At 46.4% G+C, this 18,790-nt stretch overlaps 1 protein-coding gene and 1 long non-coding RNA gene across 2 annotated transcripts; both read left to right on the top strand.

Moving 5' to 3' along the window:
* The first annotated feature begins 8,218 nt into the window (after positions 1-8,218).
* On the top strand, positions 8,219-12,978 carry LOC147015865 (uncharacterized). Its single transcript, XM_085849131.1, has 3 exons — positions 8,219-8,398; positions 9,482-9,642; positions 10,881-12,978. Exons 1-3 carry the CDS (start codon positions 8,333-8,335, stop codon positions 12,976-12,978), a joined length of 2,325 nt encoding a protein of 774 aa, XP_085705257.1. The 5' UTR covers positions 8,219-8,332.
* A 62-nt stretch (positions 12,979-13,040) lies between these two features.
* Positions 13,041-15,371, top strand: LOC147015866 (uncharacterized). Its single transcript, XR_015049891.1, has 3 exons — positions 13,041-13,311; positions 13,938-14,101; positions 14,852-15,371. It is a non-coding gene; the product is annotated as an uncharacterized LOC147015866 (long non-coding RNA).
* Positions 15,372-18,790: the final 3,419 nt, after the last annotated feature.

The raw sequence follows: 18,790 nt of genomic DNA on the forward strand, positions 1-18,790 counted from the left end.
TTTCCTTGAGTACTTCCAAAAGTTCGGGTCCGATAATGTCCCAAAAGGTTTTGTAGAATTCACAGGGGATTCCATCCAGACCAGGAGCTTTCCCGGACGCCATACTGGAAAGAGCAAGACCCAACTCCTCCAGCGTGATGGAACTCTCCCAAGAGGCTCGCTGTGACTCAGACAACTTGGGTAAAGGTTCAATAAAGGCTTTTGCAACATTCAAATCAATCTTTTTTGCACAGAATAAAGAAGAAAAATAATCGACTACAATTCTTTTAATCATCTTAGGTTCACTTACTATCTCTCCTTCAGGTGATTGTACAGATAATAGTTGTTGTTGAGCTTTAGTTTTCCTCTCCAAAGAGAATAAAAACTTTGATGAAGTGTCAAAAAGACTCAAATTTTTAATCTTAAGCCGCACTAAAGCCCCTTTAGCCCTTTCGTTGACAAGACTGTGAAGAAGTTCTTTTTTAGTCATAAATTCTTTACGTAATCCTTGATTTCTGTTCAACTCAAGAGGATTTCTTTGCAATTCTAAAACCTCTTTTTCTAGAATCGTTATCCTTGAAAGACTATCCTGAGAGTGATGAAGTTTATACTGCTGACAAAAGATTTTGATGTGGATTTTTACAATATCCCACCATTGTAGCTTGCTATGAAAAGTATTTTTCCTTCCGTAAAGAGAAGTCCAAAAGATCCTAAAAGCATTGCAAAAAACAATGTCTTCCAAAAGACTAACGTTTAGAGCCCAATAGGCACTCCTACGTTGAAGATAGGGAAAAGTTAATTTTAAAGAAACTAGGTGGTGATCTGAAAAGCCAGAGGGAGAAATTGCCGTAGACAATATAAAGTTCCGAAAATCATTATGAACATAAAATCGATCTTAGCGAGCGAACGATACCCTGTTATTGGAAGCTTGACACCACGAATATTGTTTAACTTTGGGGTGCTGCAATCTCCAACCATCAACCGAATTATACTTTGCTAAAATGGTCGCAAACCCTTTTGCACTCTCAGGGTGAGGTTCTGAGCCATTACGGTCCAGAGCTGGCTCCAAGGTACAATTAATATCACCAACGAGGCACACGAGACCACTAAAATCAATCTGGGATAAACAATCATCAAGAATGGAAAAATATTCGTTTCTTTTTGCAGGATTACTTGGGACATAAGCATTTAATAGTGTGATTTTATAGCCTCCATAAGAAAAAACCACAAAAGCCAAATGACCTTGCATGAATTCGTGAAAAACAATTTGGTCCGATGAAAGACTTGATCGAAACCAGAAAGCAACTCCTGCACTGCAGCAATCAAAGGAACTGAAAAACCAAGAACCCCTTATTGTGGTTTGCCACTCTGCAGAACAAGTCGGTCCACAACGCACATCCTGAAGAAGAGCTACATCAATATGCTTTTGATCAAGTAACAGTCGAACATGTGTTTTACGTATAGGGGCGCGGCCCCCATTTATGTTTAAACAAGCAAGAGACAGAACCATTTTAGTATTTTATAGGTGGGTACTGGTTACTGAAGTTCTTTCCTTGCCAGAGTTACATATTTCCTCAATCTGTGTACGTGGGATTCATTGGCGCCATAGGCTGCCGGATTTTTAGTAATAAGGGATGCGGTAAGCATAAATTTATCGAGTTCCGGAAAGAAATCGGTTAGTTTAATTTTTTTCCGAAAGGTGTTGTGGAGGAACTTGATCACCTTCGCAGGAGCAGGGGCATTTGAGCCCTTCTGGTCTTGTGAATCTCCAGCTGCACCATCCAACTCAGAAGAATCTGATATTGAACAAGTATCATCGGAATCACTCGACTCCTGTTAAAATTTAGCATCCTTTTTGTTTACAGATATAGCAGACATTGGAAATGGTTTCACGAAAAAGGAATCCTCAGGAAGCAGATTTCCTTCTAACTTTTCAGGTGTCTGCTTCAAAGTCACTGCGGTAATGGGTGTGGCTGTAGATGTGACAGGCAGTTCTATGGTACTCGGTGCAATTACAGTTTGGTGAGATTGTTCTGTGGTGTTCGGCACAACTATAGTTTGTACAGATGGCTCTGAGTTATTAGGCTCTATTGTAGTCTGAACTGCTGGTTCTGAGGTATTAGGCACGACTATGGTTTCAACAGTTGGTTCTTGGGTGTTAGACACAATCTCCGCATGAACATCCTGCTTCAGTGTATGACTACCTACTGTATGTCCAGAACAAGTTTCGTCTCCACCTGGGACATCTACTGATGGTTTGTTTTGAAGCTCCATCGTCTCCTCGTCATCACATGTGAGAGGACAAGCATAAACATCTGAAGGATTTTGGTTACTCTCTTTCCGATTGAGTGAAACCCTCTTCACAGCGACCGCTTCCGCGTATGAAGAAGGTTCGACTAAAACTGCACTATGGTGCCTTCGTTTTCCTCGTGTCACCCAACCAGACTCATTTTTTCCATTTGTTTGATTTTCAGAGTTTTCTCCTGCCTCAGTAGACACCCCAGTGACCTCAGGTTCATTTACATTTTCAACTTTACTTGATTCTTTTTCAACGACCCTTGGGCATTCATTTTTCATGTGACCACACTGTCCACATTTGTAACACACTAAAGTCTGAGATGTGGCAAAGCTGCGGTAAGTAAACTTTTCATGTTCAATTTTTAACATCACGTCGAGCTCACGAATGTTTGGCTTCGGAGTAATAAATAGTTGACGTCGAAAGGAAAGAATATGTTTTGTACTGTGGTCCTTAAAGCGAACAGGAATGAAAGTTATTTTTGAAACAACAGTGCCATACTGTTCTAAAGCAGGCTTCACCTGCTCGTTTTTTATGAAGGGAGGAATATTTGACAGGAGTACCTTCATCGATGGAACATCGAGGGGTGATATGAAGAGGAATATATCCGGCTCCACAGTCAGACCTGACTCCACAAGCTGCGCCACCATTTCCTCTTTGGCGACGAAGATAACAACACGCTGATTCATTCTCGATGCAGCTATTACACTATGCATGCCGATCAATTTTCCGACACACAAAACAACTTTTTCAACTGAGATTTCGGGTGGTGGCGTACACGAAAACCCATTTTTCCGACTTAAAGACTCAAACAGCTCAACGTTCGCCATGATTTAGGTGCAATAACACTCAATGCCTTGGGGTATTAAAAAAAAAAAAAAAAATAATAATAATAATAATAATAATAATAAAAAAATCAATACACAAGCGACGCTGGCGAATGGAGGAAAATAATAATAATACCAATGATAATAATATGGACGCGGTCCAAGAATCGTTCAAAGGAGCCAAAGCAATGGCAAAAACTAACAAAACACTTCTTCTTCTTCTTCTTCTTCTTCTTTCGGCTTGCTCCCGTTAGGGGTCGCCACAGCGGACCAACTGTCTCCATTTCGCTCTATCCTCCACATCTTCCATTGACACTCCAACCACCCGCATGTCCGCCCTCACCGCATCCATGAACCTCTTCTTTGGCCTTCCTCTTCTCCTCCTGCCTGGCGGCTCCATCTTCAACATCCTTATCCCGATATACTCCGTTTCCCTCCTGTGCACATGTCCAAACCATCTCAATCTCGCCTCTCTCACTTTGTTTCCAAACCGTCCTACCTGCGCTGTCCCTCTCATACACTCATTTCTTATCCTATCCATCCTCGTCACTCCCAACGAGAATCGCAGCATCTTTAACTCTGCCACCTCCAGCTCTGCTTCCTGTCTTTTTGTTAGCGCCACCGCCTCCAAACCATACAACATAGCTGGTCTCACTACCGTCTTGTATACTTTCCCCTTCACTCTTGCAGCTACCCTTCTGTCACAAATCACTCCTGCAACTCTTCTCCACCCACTCCATCCTGCCTGCACTCTCTTTTTCACTTCTCTCCCACACTCTTCGTTACTTTGGACAGTTGATCCCAAGTATTTAAACCAATCCACCTTCCCCACCTCAACTCCTTGCAACTGCACCATACCACCACCCTCCCTCTCATTTACGCACATGTACTCCGTCTTACTCCTACTGACTAACATTCCCCTTCTCTCCAGTGCGTACCTCCACCTCTCAAGGCTCGATTCAGCCTGCTCCCTACTCTCCCTACAGATCATGATGTCATCCGCGAACATCATGGTCCATGGAGACTCCAGTCTGATCTCGTCCGTCAACCTGTCCATCACCATTGCAAACAGGAAAGGGCTCAGAGTCGATCCTTGGTGCAATCCCACTTTAACCTTAAACCGGTCCGTCATTCCGACCGCACACCTCACCGCTGTCACACTGTCCTCATACATATCCTGCACTATCCTCACATACTTCTCCACCACCCCCGACTTCCTCATACAATGCCACAACTCCTCTCTTGGCACCCTATCATAAGCTTTCTCTAAATCCACAAACACACAATGTAACTCTTTCTGGCCTTCCCTATACTTCTCCATCAACATTCTCAAAGCAAACATCGCATCAGTGGTGCTCTTTCCTGGCATAAACCCATATTGCTGCTCACAGATCATCACCTCTCCTCTCAACCGAGCTTCCACTACTCTTTCCCACAACTTCATGGTGTGGCTTAACAACTTTATCCCTCTGTAATTTCCACAGCTCTGCACATCACCCTTATTCTTGAAAATCGGAACCAGCACACTTAATCTCCACTCCTCCGGCATCCTCTCACTTTCCAAGACTTTATTAAACAATCTGGTAAACAACCCCACTGCCATCTCTCCTAAGCACTTCCATGCCTCCACTGGTATACCATCTGGGCCAACCGCCTTTCCACTTTTCATCTTCTTCATAGCAGTCCTCACTTCATCCTTACTGATCCACCCCACTTCCAGATTCACGATCTCCACCTCTTCCAACCTTCTCTCTCTCTCATTTTCTTCATTCATCAGCTCCTCAAAGTACTCCATCCACCTTCTCAACACACTCTCCTCGCTCGTCAGCACATTCCCATTTGTGTCCTTTATCGCCCTAACCTGCAGCACATCCTTCCCAGCTCGGTCCCTCTGTCTTGCCAATCGGTATAAATCCTTTCCCCTTCTTTTGTATCCAACTTCTCATACAGCTCGTCATATGCCTTTTCCTTGGCCTTAGCCACCTCTCTTTTTGCTTTTCGACGCCACTCCTTGTACTCCTGCCGACTTTCTTCATCTCTCTGACTATCCCACTTCTTTTTCGCCAACCCCTTCTTCCTTATACTTTCCTGTACTTCCTCATTCCACCACCAAGTCTCCTTATCTTCCTTCCTCTGTCCAGATGTCACACCAAGTACCTTCCTAGCTATCTCCCTCACAACTTCTGCTGTCGTTGCCCAATCATCCCACCCATCTTTACCACCATCCAACGCCTGTCTCACCTCCTCCCTAAATTTCACGCAACAGTCTTCCTCCTTCAGCTTCCACCATCTGGTCCTTGGTTCAGCCCTCACTCTCTTCCTCAACCTCACCTCTAAAGTCATCCTACAGACCACCAATCGATGCTGTCGAGCTACACTCTCCCCTGCCACAACCTTACAGTCACTAATCTCTTTCAGGTTGCATCTCCTACTTAAGATGTAATCCACCTGTGTGCACTTTCCTCCACTCTTGTATGTCACCCTGTGTTCCTCCTTCTTCTTGAAATACGTGTTTACCACTGCCATTTCCATTCTTTTTGCAAACTCTACCACCATTTGCCCTTCCACATTTCTCTTGTTGAGACCGTACCTCCCCATCACCTCCTCATCCTCTTTATTTCCTTCCCCAACATGTCCATTGAAATCTGCTCCAATCACCACTCTTTCATCCTTGGATACACTCTCCACCACTTCATCTAACTCACTCCAGAAATCTTCTTTATATTCCATCTCACACCCCATATGTGGGGCATATGCACTGATGACATTCATCATCACCCCTTCAATTTCCAACTTCACACTCATCACTCGGTCAGACACCCTCCTCACCTCCAATACCCTCTTGACATGATCTTCCTTCAGGATTATCCCGACACCATTTCTCCTCCCATCCACACCATGGTAGAACAGTTTGAAACCACCTCCAATGCTCCTCGCCTTACTCCCCATCCACTTGGTCTCTTGTACACACAGTATGTCCACCTTTCTTCTCTCCATCATATCAGCCAACTCTCGCCCTTTGCCAGTCATCGTCCCAACATTCAGAGTTCCAACTCTCACCTCCACACTTCTACCCTTCCCCCTCTCCCACTGCCTACGGACTCACCTTCCCCGTCTCCTTCTCCTCCTTCGCCCAGCAGTAGCACAATTTCCACTGGTACCCTGCTGACCACCGGTACCGGTGGCGGTCGTTGGTAACCCGGGCCTCGACCGATCCGGTATTGAAATTCGTTTTGTTGTCCGCATAATGATTTGGCATAGGTTTTTACGCCGGATGCCCTTCCTGACGCAACCCTGGTCGCCTCTTACGACACACAGGGATATGGTACACCTATTCTAACATGGGCATACACCGGGCCCAGTACAACTGGTGCTCATTTCGCCGACCTCGGAAGGATGGCAGGCTGGGTCAACCCCCTGGTATATATATATATATATATATATATATATATATATATATATATATATATATATATATATATATATATACATATACATACATATATTAATTCAGTGTCCCAACGGGGCTTGAACTCAGGACCTCTTGGGTCCCAAGCCACTGCCCTTACCACTGCGCCAACACCAGGCTGGCAAAAACTAACAAAACACGTCGGATGGAAACCAGGTCTCAAAACCAGGAGGGGTTCTGAGAAACCCGAACTCCACCGACCGTGCGCGCTCTCTTTCTCTCTCTCTCGCTCAATGGAAAAGAGAAAACAAGGAGAAAGGGGGTCAAGAGAAAACGAAAACTAAAACATTTAGACGATGAGAAGAGGGAAAGGAGAATGCAACACAGGCTCCGCGCGTACCGCCAGGAACTGAGCAACAGGTCTTCGCGATTCCACGCACGTGCCAAGTGAGCAACAGCTGTGGAGAGAGAGAGAGGGAGAGGGAGAGGGAGAGGGAGAGGGAGAGGGAGAGGGAGAGGGAGAGGGAGAGGGAGAGGGAGAGGGACAGAGGGACAGAGGGACAGAGGGACAGAGAGACAGAGAGACAGAGAGACAGAGAGACAGAGAGAGAGGCCTCTGGTTTGAATTCGGCTTTCATTTGCTTGATTGACGCCATCTCCACAAACACAAACAAAAAGTTTAATCAACAATCGACTACAGCCAAGTATAACAATAATTAACCAGCAAACACACAGAGCGAGGTTCACTCTCAACTCTCACCCTTTAAGCCTCAATGGACGACAACGCCGGTCAACGACAAGAACCGAGGGACCGTCCTTTCATCAGAGCAGTTTGTCAGCGATTGCTCCACAAGCAAGTCACACGTCACGTGGTGCGGTTTTGTCTTCTTCTTCTTTAATTCCACCACAGTTTATAAACTTAATTTTGAACATTCAAATGTTGAAATCACAGTGAATCATAATTATCAGGGAATGTTATCTCCACTCGATGAGAGAACCCTCCATCACAAGGCCCTGTTGTACTGGTCCCGCTCTCGATCTTTCTGATCATCTTTGAAGGAAACATTTAGTTTTTTGTTTGTTTTTTAACCGCCAATGAGAATCTGACTACCAGTGACGTCACCCGCTGGTGAAGACCCACCCCGCCAGACTCCGCCCACATGGCACGTCACATCCTGTGACGTGTCTCCATGGATTGCAGATCATTACAGTACCTTGTATATTAACATTACAACAGCCATAACAACCGAAAACAGAACAGGAAGTGAATCGATGACGTTAACCATGCCACATTATTTATTAAAATATCCAGTTTTGTGTAAAATCGCTGGTTTGACATGAACTCATCCTGGGAGTTGATTCTTCATTGTGAGATTCAGTGAGTGTGACGTGTGAGTGTTATTTATAGTTTTGGTTACCATGGTAACATGTGTGTATTTCATTTACCACTCATTTTGGGACTCAAATGGTGTCATGTCAAAAGGTGTGGGACGGTTAACCTGTCGATGACGTCACAGTGGACATTTTACACGATCCGGTTTCTCAACGTCACGTGACATTACTGGACATAGTACGTCCATATAACTTTTTGGGATATCGTGCCAGATATCGTTTTGACCCCATCTCTGAATGGTGAAGAATGATTTAAAAATTAAAATAAATTCTCCATTTCTGTATCCCGATCCGATCAATTCGTTCTCTTCAAACACCAGGAACACTGACGTCACTGAGGTTGTTTGACGTCACAATGACAATTCCAACAATACATAAGGTAGAGACGTATTGTTGAAACGTCAGTTGGAGGATCGACGGACGGCAGAGATGTTGGTTCTTATCGCGCTCTTCGTGCTGGTCGTCGTCGGTGGGACATCGCGACCTCCGCAGCAGGTAAGTGGGGATTGTAAGAGATGACGGACTCGGGAAGGAACTCAACACGAAAGTGGGGATTTGTAAGATACCCTCGGGGAAAGGAACACACAAACTGTCACACGTTGGTACTTTTTCAAGTTGGTAAACCGGATACATTTGTGATTTTACAGGGAACCTGTTTGGGACATTTTCTTTTGTCTTATCCGAGTTTAATTTCATTGTAATCGGATCCATTTATAAAAGCTGTCATCCTTGTGCACCAGATCCAGAATATCCCGTCACAATTAGGACAGCCGACTTAACGTTCTTTCCCTTCAGAGACCAAATTAAGATGGCTGTCTTGTCCAATGGCAATCTTTGGGAGAAGTCAAAGATTCCTGGAGTAGCGTTTAAAAAGGAGTAGGCCAGTGTGTGTTGGTGCACAGTTTAAATGCCATATTTAATCTTCCTTGTCTGTCCTTTCAATGGTTGCGATCTCTCATTGCCATGAGGATGTGATGAGGAATACAAAAGAGAGTTTATCTTTAGTTAGAAACTGCAGGTTTTGGGTTAACTTTACTCACCAAGCAAAGTTGGAATTTTCCCTTCAAGAAGGTCCTTCATGGTCTAGTCGATGGAGGAATCTTCAGGGGACACTTTACTCATTGGTGGACGTTAAAGATCCCACGGTGTTTCTCACAAAGAGTAGGCGAGTTATCACCAGCATTCTGAACAAATCACAAATTCGTTTCAAACCCTTTTACAAAACTGTCTTGTCAAACATGGTCACAAAACGAATGTACCCAGTGTGAGTAAAATGACACCTTCATGCTGGAGAGGATTGAAAACGGGATGATGATGATGATGATGATGATGATGATGAGGATGATGATGATGAAATGTACCTTGAAAAGTTGGGTCTAACCCCTTATCTTTAACAAATGATAAATTCTCATACATTCCATGACCCGTTGTGTTTGTACTCGAAAAAAAAATTTCACCAACATCTTGTTCTTTGTCACGAAGTTTTGGATTCTGTTAAATAATTGTAAATATATTGTTTAGTTTAATTTGAAATGTAATAAACTTTTCTCCTGTCCCTGCCCTTTTCCATGTCCATAGATTTACCAGAATGAGGCTGCGGAGGAACCACCGATCTCCACATTTTGTGATGTGGTCTTCGTCTCCATTGCCATCTTCTTATTTGTGGTGGTGATATCGTTTCGACCATCGTCGTGCTTCAATATTAAGAAGAGGCACAATAAAAAGCCCCACGTTCACTGGCAAGGAACACAAGTGACATTTTCATCAATATTATAATTCCTTCATCCAAGGGGACAAGATCGCTCAGGAATTTTAAACGAATTTACATTTAATTTTCACAAATAACGAGCAGAGTACCCTCCCTCTGGGTGGGTCGAGTTTGAACATTACTTGCTGAAAAAGTGAAGTCTGTGTTTTCAAGAAGACTGTTGATGTTTGTGTGGTGTGTGTTTAAAAGGTTCTCGATGGTTTTCAGGTCTAAAGGGTATGTTCCAATTGAAGTTAGGGTCGAAGGGGTTGAAAGGGTCCAGTTTCTCAGGCTTGTAAAAATGTTCTAACAAGGTTAACTGGTCTAAAGCTCGAAGTTGTCAATTGTGAAATCTGTCTGAAAGGTGTAAAGGGTCCAAATTGTGTGAAGGTCCAAGGGGTCCAAAGGGACTTCAGGGAAGTAAAGGTTTATAAGTTTCTGTGGGGTGAAATGGTTAATGGGTTCCAAAAGGTGAAGGGGTCTAAAAGGTCTTCAAGGGTCATGGGGGTCTTTACGGTTTTGGTGCACTGAGCGATCTTGATGTTCTTTGGGATTTTATCGTTATTTGGGGGTCTGAAAGGTCATGGGGGTCTTCAGGATCTTAAGAATTTTAGGAAAGGTTCCTGTTATTAACAACGCTGACATTTGGTTTGTTCAACATTTTGATAATCCTCATACTCACCTGGAGCATCGGTGTCACTGCCTAAGCAGGATCCTGAGCAAGGGTTACACGAGATGTTTTGCCATTGCCTTCCCAGCAGTAGTTTTGGCAGGAATTTGTAAATTGGCCATACTGCCACCAATAGCGCGCCCACACTTCATTCTCAAACATCACCGTGGGGATCTTTCACGTCCATCAACTGATGGCAGACGGGACACCCAGTTTAACGTACATCGGAGGAACGGCACACACATTGATTATTCACCCAGTCGGTGAAACACTCAGGATGCTAACCCAGGCTAGTGAGACAGCTTCGAGTCAAGTGTGCATTCCTGGAGGCCATCCTTTCAGCCCAGGTCATATCTTCATGCATTTCCGGTTAAACGTTAAACTTTGCCTGCATGTGGAGCTTTTGAAACGCAGTGTGTGAGAAGGGACCGCTAGAAATGGGAGACAGCCGAACGTGCGACCTTACAAACATATGGACAGACACCACACTTCACATTATATAATAGTTACTGTACTTCATTTTAGCTCAAACTGATAAGTATTGTGTCTGTTTCTTGCAGTTTTGGATGTGGCCGCAAACATTTAAAGAACAAAATTGGAACGAAAGAGCAGCCGTTGCTCGAGGAGGTTCCAAAAACAGAAACAGTGGAGCTGCAGGATGTAAAGGAACAGGATCAGAGGATGATGTTGTGGCAGAGAGAGAATGAAAAACTACAGGAGATGGGGGAAAAGTTGCACCAAAAAGAGGAAGAACTGAAAGAAAGAGAACTGTTCGTTCAGCTTGGAGAGCAAACAGTTCAGGAAAAAGTTGTGCAACAAAAATATGAGGAAGAGGAATGGACGAAAGAGAAAGAAAAGCAGAACGAAATCGAAAAAGAACAGCAGAGGAAAAGCAAGGAAGAGGAAATGAGAAAAAAAGATGAAGAGGAGAAGATAAAAAAACATAATGAAGAGCTAAAGAAAAGAAAGACGGCAGAGTGGAGGCAAATAGAGGAGGAAGATCGGAGAGAATTCCAAAAATTTGTGCAATGGAGGGAATCAGTGTATCAGGAGCATACACGTGCATGGCTTGAGATCGAACGAAAAGAGAAAGAGGTTCTCAAGAGTGAGTACATGGTGGAGAAATTACAGAAAGGGATTTCTGAACTCGAGGGAATGGAGCAGGAAAAACGGGTTCAATTCGAAAAAAGGAAGATGTTAAAAGAAGGGGAAATAAAACATAGAGAGATTGAGACATGCCGGCAAGAGGAAGAGATTAGAGAACGAGAAAAGGATGTTGAGAAAATGGAGAGAATGTTGAACCAACGAGAAGAGGAGGAGCGTGGTCGGCAAGAGCGATTTTTAGAGACCAAAAAAAGAAAAGAGGAAGAGTTGTTCCGGAGAGAGAAAGAGGTACATCAGCTGGAGCAGGAGATTTATAAGAGGGAAAAAGATGTGTACACTCGGGAACAAGAGGTTTGGCGAAGTGAGGGGAAGGAGGAAAAACGACGAGAGGAGGAAGAACAGAGACGAGTGGAACCGGAAAACCGGAGACAACGAGAAGAGGAAAACCAGAGATTAAGAGAGGAAGAACAGAGACGAGTAGAACAGGAAAAGCAGAGACGACGAGAACAGGAAGAACAGGAACAACGAGAACAGGAAAAGCAGAAACCACCAGGACAGGAAGAACAGAAACGACTTGAACAGGAACAACTGAGATTAAGTGCAAAAGAAGAAAGACGACTCAAACAGGAAGAACAGAAACGACTGCAACAGGAAGAACAGAGACAAATAGAACAGGAAGAACAGAGAGGACGAGGACAGGAAGAACAGAGACGAGTGGAACAGAAAAAAGAGACAGTAACTGATCAAGAACTCAAAAAACCTTGTCAAAAATCTGACGAGACCAACGAGGAGGCAGAAGCAAATGTTGATGCAGAGGAGGCAGAACATGTGCAAAAGATTGCTGACTGGAAACTGCATCGACAGCAAAAACGGAATGAGAATGTCATTGAGTGGTCTCAAAATTGGAATGAGAAACAACGGGTGAAGCAGCAAGAGAAACAGCTGCTCAAAGAAAAGGAAAAAAAATTCAACAAACAAATGAAGAAGCAAAGACGGGCAGAAAAGAAAAGTACAGAAATTGAACTGAAACCCCATGGTGTTGGTGTGATACAGCAACAACAGAAGCCTCACCATGATAGCGAGCCACAACAACAGAAGCCTCGTCATGATAACGAACCACAACAACAGAAGCCTCGCCATGATAGCGAGCCACAACAACAGAAGCCTCGCCATGATAGCGAGCCACAACAACAGAAGTCTCGTCATGATAATGAACCACAACAACAGAAGCCTCGCCATGATAGCGAGCCACAACAACAGAAGCCTCGCCATGATAGTGAGCCACAACAACAGAAGCCTTGCCATGATCGCAAGCCACAACAACAGAAGCCTCGCCATGATCGCAAGCCACAACAACAGAAGCCTCGCCATGATAGCAAGCCAGAACAGCAGCAACAGCAAACACAAGATGTTGTTCAAGGGTTCCAGCAGGAACAGAAGCCTCATTCTCATCAAGTGCTGCAACAGCAGCAGAAGCAGCATGGTGTTGAAGGGCCCGGCCATATTCAGGACCTTCAACAGGTAAGCATTCTTACAGGTAAACACTTGATTTGACGAAGAATAAAATCCTCAATTGCAGAGATAATTGTGATTATAATTTTGGTGGGAAAGGTAACTTATTGGCACGGTCATCTCCACGCAGGATAAATCACAAGTATTTTAACTCCCCTTGATTGGATTAGATCAACGAATTCACCTTTTCACTGATTACCTGTTTTATCAGTGATTTTCATTCTGTGCCACATCCTGAACAAGTTATCAAACTGATGAACATATCAATGTATTTAATCTTTCTTATTTTTATTGTTTTTCCAAAGACCCCTCAGAAGAGACGCCCGTTCCCTCCTCCGCCACCATCATACGTCAAACCATCCTACCGGATGGAACGTAAGTTACCAAGCATCTTACCTTACAATACACGTTATCTGAAACTTTGTCTAAATTAGATGTTCCTCACCTCCATCATGCCCCATTTCGTCTGTGCTTCAGAAGTGTTGAAAACAAATCAATATTTTGCTTCACTTGAAGCCAGACAAGCACCAAACAAATATTACAATTGGTGGAAGTCTGGGATGAGTGTCAGTGATTCCACACAGTAGTCATTGTGAACACCTGGATGTTCATTAAAATTAATTGTTTGAAAAATCGAAATTTTTATTAAAACCCACTTTCAATCAGTGATGAAAGACTTGAGCTCTCTTCCATGAAGCACTCCATCATGGTTCACTTCTACGTCATCAGATGAGGTTTCGTTATTTTAATTCGGACAGTAAGTGGGGATTTGTGGGCTCTGTATGAAGCACAGGAATGATGGAACAAATTGCAGAAATTCCCTTGTAAGTGAAATAAAACATGAACTGAAATGTAGAAAATGAGGGAAAGGGAGAAACACAGAGATGGAAAGAGAGAGAGATATTCATTCCAGGGTTGTGATGGAAGGCAGGACAATGATGGAGATGATGATGACAATGCTGTTGAGTGGTTTTGACTTCCTTTTGTTGATGTGTGTGCAGAGGAAGAAGTCATATTTATGGCCGCTGGAGAGGAAGATGCCATGTTTGGCTGTGATTCCCTCATCACTCCTTCATGCAAGCTCTCCAGGAATGCAAAGCGATTCACCAGGCTCATGCAGATGGCTGATTCAAGCTTTTTCAAATGAACAATCTCCAGAACTAAGGTACGGTAAACACTCGATGGACTGATTTCATCACCTGGATCCTTTTTGTGTCCATGTTTGTCAATCTGTCCCTTCCTTGTTCAAAATATCATGATGAGAACTAAATAATTCCAAGTGTCGAGAATCAAGCAGGTGAATCCATCAAGCAGGTGGAGTCTCTCCCTGGTTTATACAATCAATGCCAATCATGAAGGGAACTGCAGATATTAACCCTTGGTGTTCGCTGCTTGACTTCATCACTGTACATCATGTGTGACTTCATCACTGAATATCATGCATGACTTAATTACTGAATATCATGCGTGACGTCATTTCTTTACATCACTTGTGACGTCATCACTGAATATCATGCACGACTTCATCACTGAACATCATGCGTGACGTCATTTCTGTACATCATGTGTGACTTCATTTCTGGACGTCATGCGTGACTTCATCACTGTACATCATGGATGACTTCATTACTGCACATCATGTGTGACTTCATTTCTGTACATCGTGTGTGACTTCATTAATATACATCGTGTGTGATTTCATAACTGTACATCATGTGTGACTTCATCACTGTACATCATGTGTGACTTCATCACTGTACATCATGTGTGACTTCATTACTGGACGTCATGCGTGACTTCATCACTGTACATCATTGATGACTTCATTACTGTACATCGTGTGTGACTTCATTACTGTAATAACAAACACATTTAAACTCGAACGTTGTATTTACATTTCTTCCCCTCCATTTAGCTGCTGCCATCATCTGGATTGACTTCAAATATTCTGCTGAATCATCTCCAGTCTGAACTGTGACCATGGTCTCCTCCACCTCATCGACTCAAGGACTTGGTCAATCAGAAATCCGATTTGTTTTTTTCCCAACATGCTTCACCCCAACCAGATTACCAAACCCACCTGCAGATTCCATGTAAACAACTTCAATCAAGATCTCATTCAAATCCTGTCCTTAAAACATTCATTGTGTAATTATTGAAAAATTCTCTTCTCATAACTTTTCCTGAATAAAGGTTCCTTTCCATGAGCATCTTTCCATGTTTCTCTAACCTTGGTTTCTCATTTCCCTCTCAGATCCAAACCTCCACCCTTCAGTTATTCCAGTTCAACGACGGGTGTTCACTTTCTTGTTTGACCAAAAAAAACATTATTTATTTTCAACATTGTCTCCCTTGAGATAATTGCAGTTCGTCCATCTCTGTTGCATCTTGATCAAGGAGATTAGTAAACAGCCTTGTGGTGGAGTCTGCGGGCCTACGGGGAAGGGCATGGTGATGATGCGTGATGGGCGTGATGATGGGAGGAGTGGTCGTGGTGGTCAGTGTATCGGCAAGGGATATGAGGTGTGCGCGCCGCCTGAGGCGTAGTAGTAATGCTGGAGTCGCCCGGCTCGGGAGTGTGCCGAATACGGAATAAAGGGGAGCCGCGGGCACGGTACGCCCGCGCTCGCACTTGTGCAACACAGCCCGGCTCGACAGTTCCTCCGCATCGTGTCTGCCTGCGAAGCATCTCCCATTTCAGTACATTACAGTTGGCGAACGAGGATCTTCGGATCGGCGTGTGCAGGGCGGCAAATGACCCGTGCGGTTCCAAGCTACGGAGCCAAAGGTCTCGCCAGCACAAGCATGGCAATGGCAGAGGGTCAGTGCACGGCAAACGTACGCGTGCCCGCCTTCGTCGGAATCGACTTCGGCCACGTCGAGTGGGCAACGTCCGCGCTCACTGTTCGTTTTGTCGAGGACACGCGTTTCGGCTCGAACGCGGCGTGGGACGTCGCGCAAGCTCTGGAGAATGTCCGAGGTCTCGATGGTCGGGGCACAGCAGATGGTCTGGGGGTCATCGCGATGGGCCAGGCAAGCACGGCCACGCGCACGGTCTGCGGCGCGGGTCGTGGGTGAGCGTTGCAATGCAATCACTCGGACGGCGGTCTGAGAACTCGAGGTCGTCTACGGTGTGTGGGCCGAGGGTCATCGCCCATTGTTACGGTCATAGATGGCGGTGTGCGAAGCGATCCTTCCGTCCCGGGTCGAAACCTGCTTCCAATTGATCCGGAGATGACAAGATCAGTGGCAGGGGTGGTTGAAGTGATCGAGGCACGGATCGGGTGTCGAATTGAGTCCACTTGTGCTGCCCGCGCATCGCATTCGGCTGTGCCGTGCAAATTCACGACAGAGGAGCGTCCGGCACGGCTCAGAGATCGTTTTATTTCTGGTCTGCGAGACGCAAAGATGGTAGCAGCCAACCTGCGGTTGACCGACATCACATTCGACTCGGCGGTCGCGACTGCTTCATCTGTCGAGCAGACACTCACGGATGTCCGCGCCATTGCTGGCCAGGACGTAATGAGTAGCTCCAGCTGGGGCATGGTGGCTAATCCCGAGCTCCACGCGGTGACCGCACAAGTGCCGCGGGTCGCGCAGCCCGGAGTCCGGGCGATGGCTCAAGTGCCGCAGGTCGCACGCGCGCCTGGCGGTGCGGGGCGAGGGGCACCGCAGCACGGTCGCACCGGGAGCGAAGGGGCACCGCAGCACAGTCGCACCGGGAGCGAAGGGGCACCGCAGCACGATCGCACCGGGAGCGAAGGGGCACCGCAGCAGGACCCCAGTGACCTGGAGATCGGCCTGCAACCGGGGCCTGACGATGCCGGCGAGCCGGAGCGGGAGATGCAACCACGGTTGAGTCTGTTTTCCGTTGGTTCGGAGATGACGACGCCTTTCACGGTTGAGGTCGAAGTGAATGCCCAACCGACTGTGTTTTGCGTGGATACCGGGGCGGCAGTGTCGGTCATGGATGAGCGGGCGGCTCGTGGTCTTCGCGGTATTCGCCTGGTCAAGACGGCCTTGTCGTTATACACGTACACCGGTGAGGCGATTGCACCGCTTGCGAGGGCCAACGTCTCAGTGCGCTACCGAGATCGACGCGCCCGGCTCTCGGTGTTCGTTGTACGAGGGGAGGGGCCCCCCTTTTGGGTCGGGACTGGCTGGCGCACCTCGGACTGGATCTCCGGTTCGTACCTCCAGATGTGCCAGTGCTCTCTTCGAGGCCTTCGTCGAGTACCGAGGGCGAGGCTCTGGCGGCGGGGGCCGGGTCGATGCAGCGGGAGCGACCGTTCGTTGTTGCCGGCGGCAGTGATGTGCGTTTCGGGAGCGGCGAGAGCCATATCAGCTCTCGCGATGAGTTCCCGCGCTTCGCTCGCGATGAGTTCCCGCGCTTCGGCAGGGTTCGTGAGGCAATGCGCGTCAGAGTTGTGCAAGCAGCTTCAACAGGTGGCGGTGAGCCCGTGGCGTTAAAGGGAGTCGCGAGTCAGAACATCGAGTCGGCAACCAAGAAGCGGACTCGTGATGTGGGTTGTGGGTTGTTGTTCATGGCATATGTGTTTTTCCTTGCTCCAGTGATGCAGTTTAACGTTGTTGAAATAAATGCCAGCAGTTCTCGTGTGAAAGTGGATTTGGCGGAGATCAGTCAATGGGAGTTGTATTATGATCAATGTGATGTGGGGGCTTCAGGAGCGGTGGTGGCGAATAAAAAGGTTGGGTTGGCCTTCCATTGTCCCGGGCCGCAGGTAGTTGCTTTGTCATGTGCTTTGATTTTATCAGAAAAGCGCGCTGTACGGAAAAATGAGTTTGCAATGCTTCGAATAATGTTCGTAGTGATTTATAACGAGCCTATGATTGCAGTGTGGTTTAAATGGAGTTGCTCCCGTCTAGCTGCCGTGTGGGTCTCGGAGGTCGACTCGGAACCAAGACTGGTGCCCTGGTCGGCGTTACCCCCACCTCTGGTTACGAGCGCAGCTCTCTGTGTTCGCTCAAGGCCGTTTCGACGAGCGTTGGCGTCTCAACTGATTGTGGTGCGTGAGTTGTTTTGGAGCATTGAATGCGTGCAGCCAGCGGCGCTGTTCAGTGCCCCCGGCCAAGGTCGATCAAGGCTGGCGCCACGGCTTCCGGATAGCGGGCTTCCGGCCTCGGAATGTTTATCTACGTCGTGTCTGCCTGGGGGGAGTGGGCCGGAGGCGTTTGATGGTGCCGGGGGAGGTTGGCTCGAAAGGGCGTCACGACCTCGGCGAGGGCCATGTCAGCATGGGCCGCCTGGGGGCGTTTTTGCTGCGCAGTGCTGCTGTGCTTCTCATTTGCTGCTTCATATCGGTAACGCGGTCAGAGTGTGGTGGGTGCTTTGTGCACCTCCGTCTTTGGAACCTGGCCTTTACTGCTCCACTCGCACGCATCGACACATTATATGATGTGGTGTGCTGTTATACTTCGCTATTTTCATTTTATTTTCATGATTATTATACGGAGTTCTTCGTGTTCTGTATGCTTCTTATAATGGTAATCATTTAATAATCATAGTTTTAGGGGGGAGGAGTGTGGTGGAGTCTGCGGGCCTACGGGGAAGGGCATGGTGATGATGCGTGATGGGCGTGATGATGGGAGGAGTGGTCGTGGTGGTCAGTGTATCGGCAAGGGATATGAAGTGTGCGCGCCGCCTGAGGCGTCGCAGTAATGCTGGAGTCGCCCGGCTCGGGAGTGTGCCGAATACGGAATAAAGGGGAGCCGCGGGCACAGTACGCCCGCGCTCGCACTTCTGCAACACAGCCCGGCTCGACTGTTCCTCCGCATCGTGTCTGCCTGCTAAGCATCTCCCATTTCAGTACATTACAAGCCTGACCTTGCTTTT

This window comes from Eptatretus burgeri, chromosome 12 (genome assembly GCF_056783735.1).
Source record: "Eptatretus burgeri isolate ZD-2024b chromosome 12, Ebu_testis_v1, whole genome shotgun sequence".
Taxonomy (NCBI): domain Eukaryota; kingdom Metazoa; phylum Chordata; class Myxini; order Myxiniformes; family Myxinidae; genus Eptatretus; species Eptatretus burgeri.

Coding starts and splice junctions, on each gene's coding strand:
- LOC147015865 (XM_085849131.1), top strand. CDS start 8,333: ATGTTGGTTCTTATCGCGCTCTTCGTGCTGGTCGTCGTCGGTGGGACA. Junction 8,399..9,481: donor CATCGCGACCTCCGCAGCAG/GTAAGTGGGGAT, acceptor CCATGTCCATAG/ATTTACCAGAATGAGGCTGC. Junction 9,643..10,880: donor AAAAAGCCCCACGTTCACTG/GCAAGGAACACA, acceptor TGTTTCTTGCAG/TTTTGGATGTGGCCGCAAAC.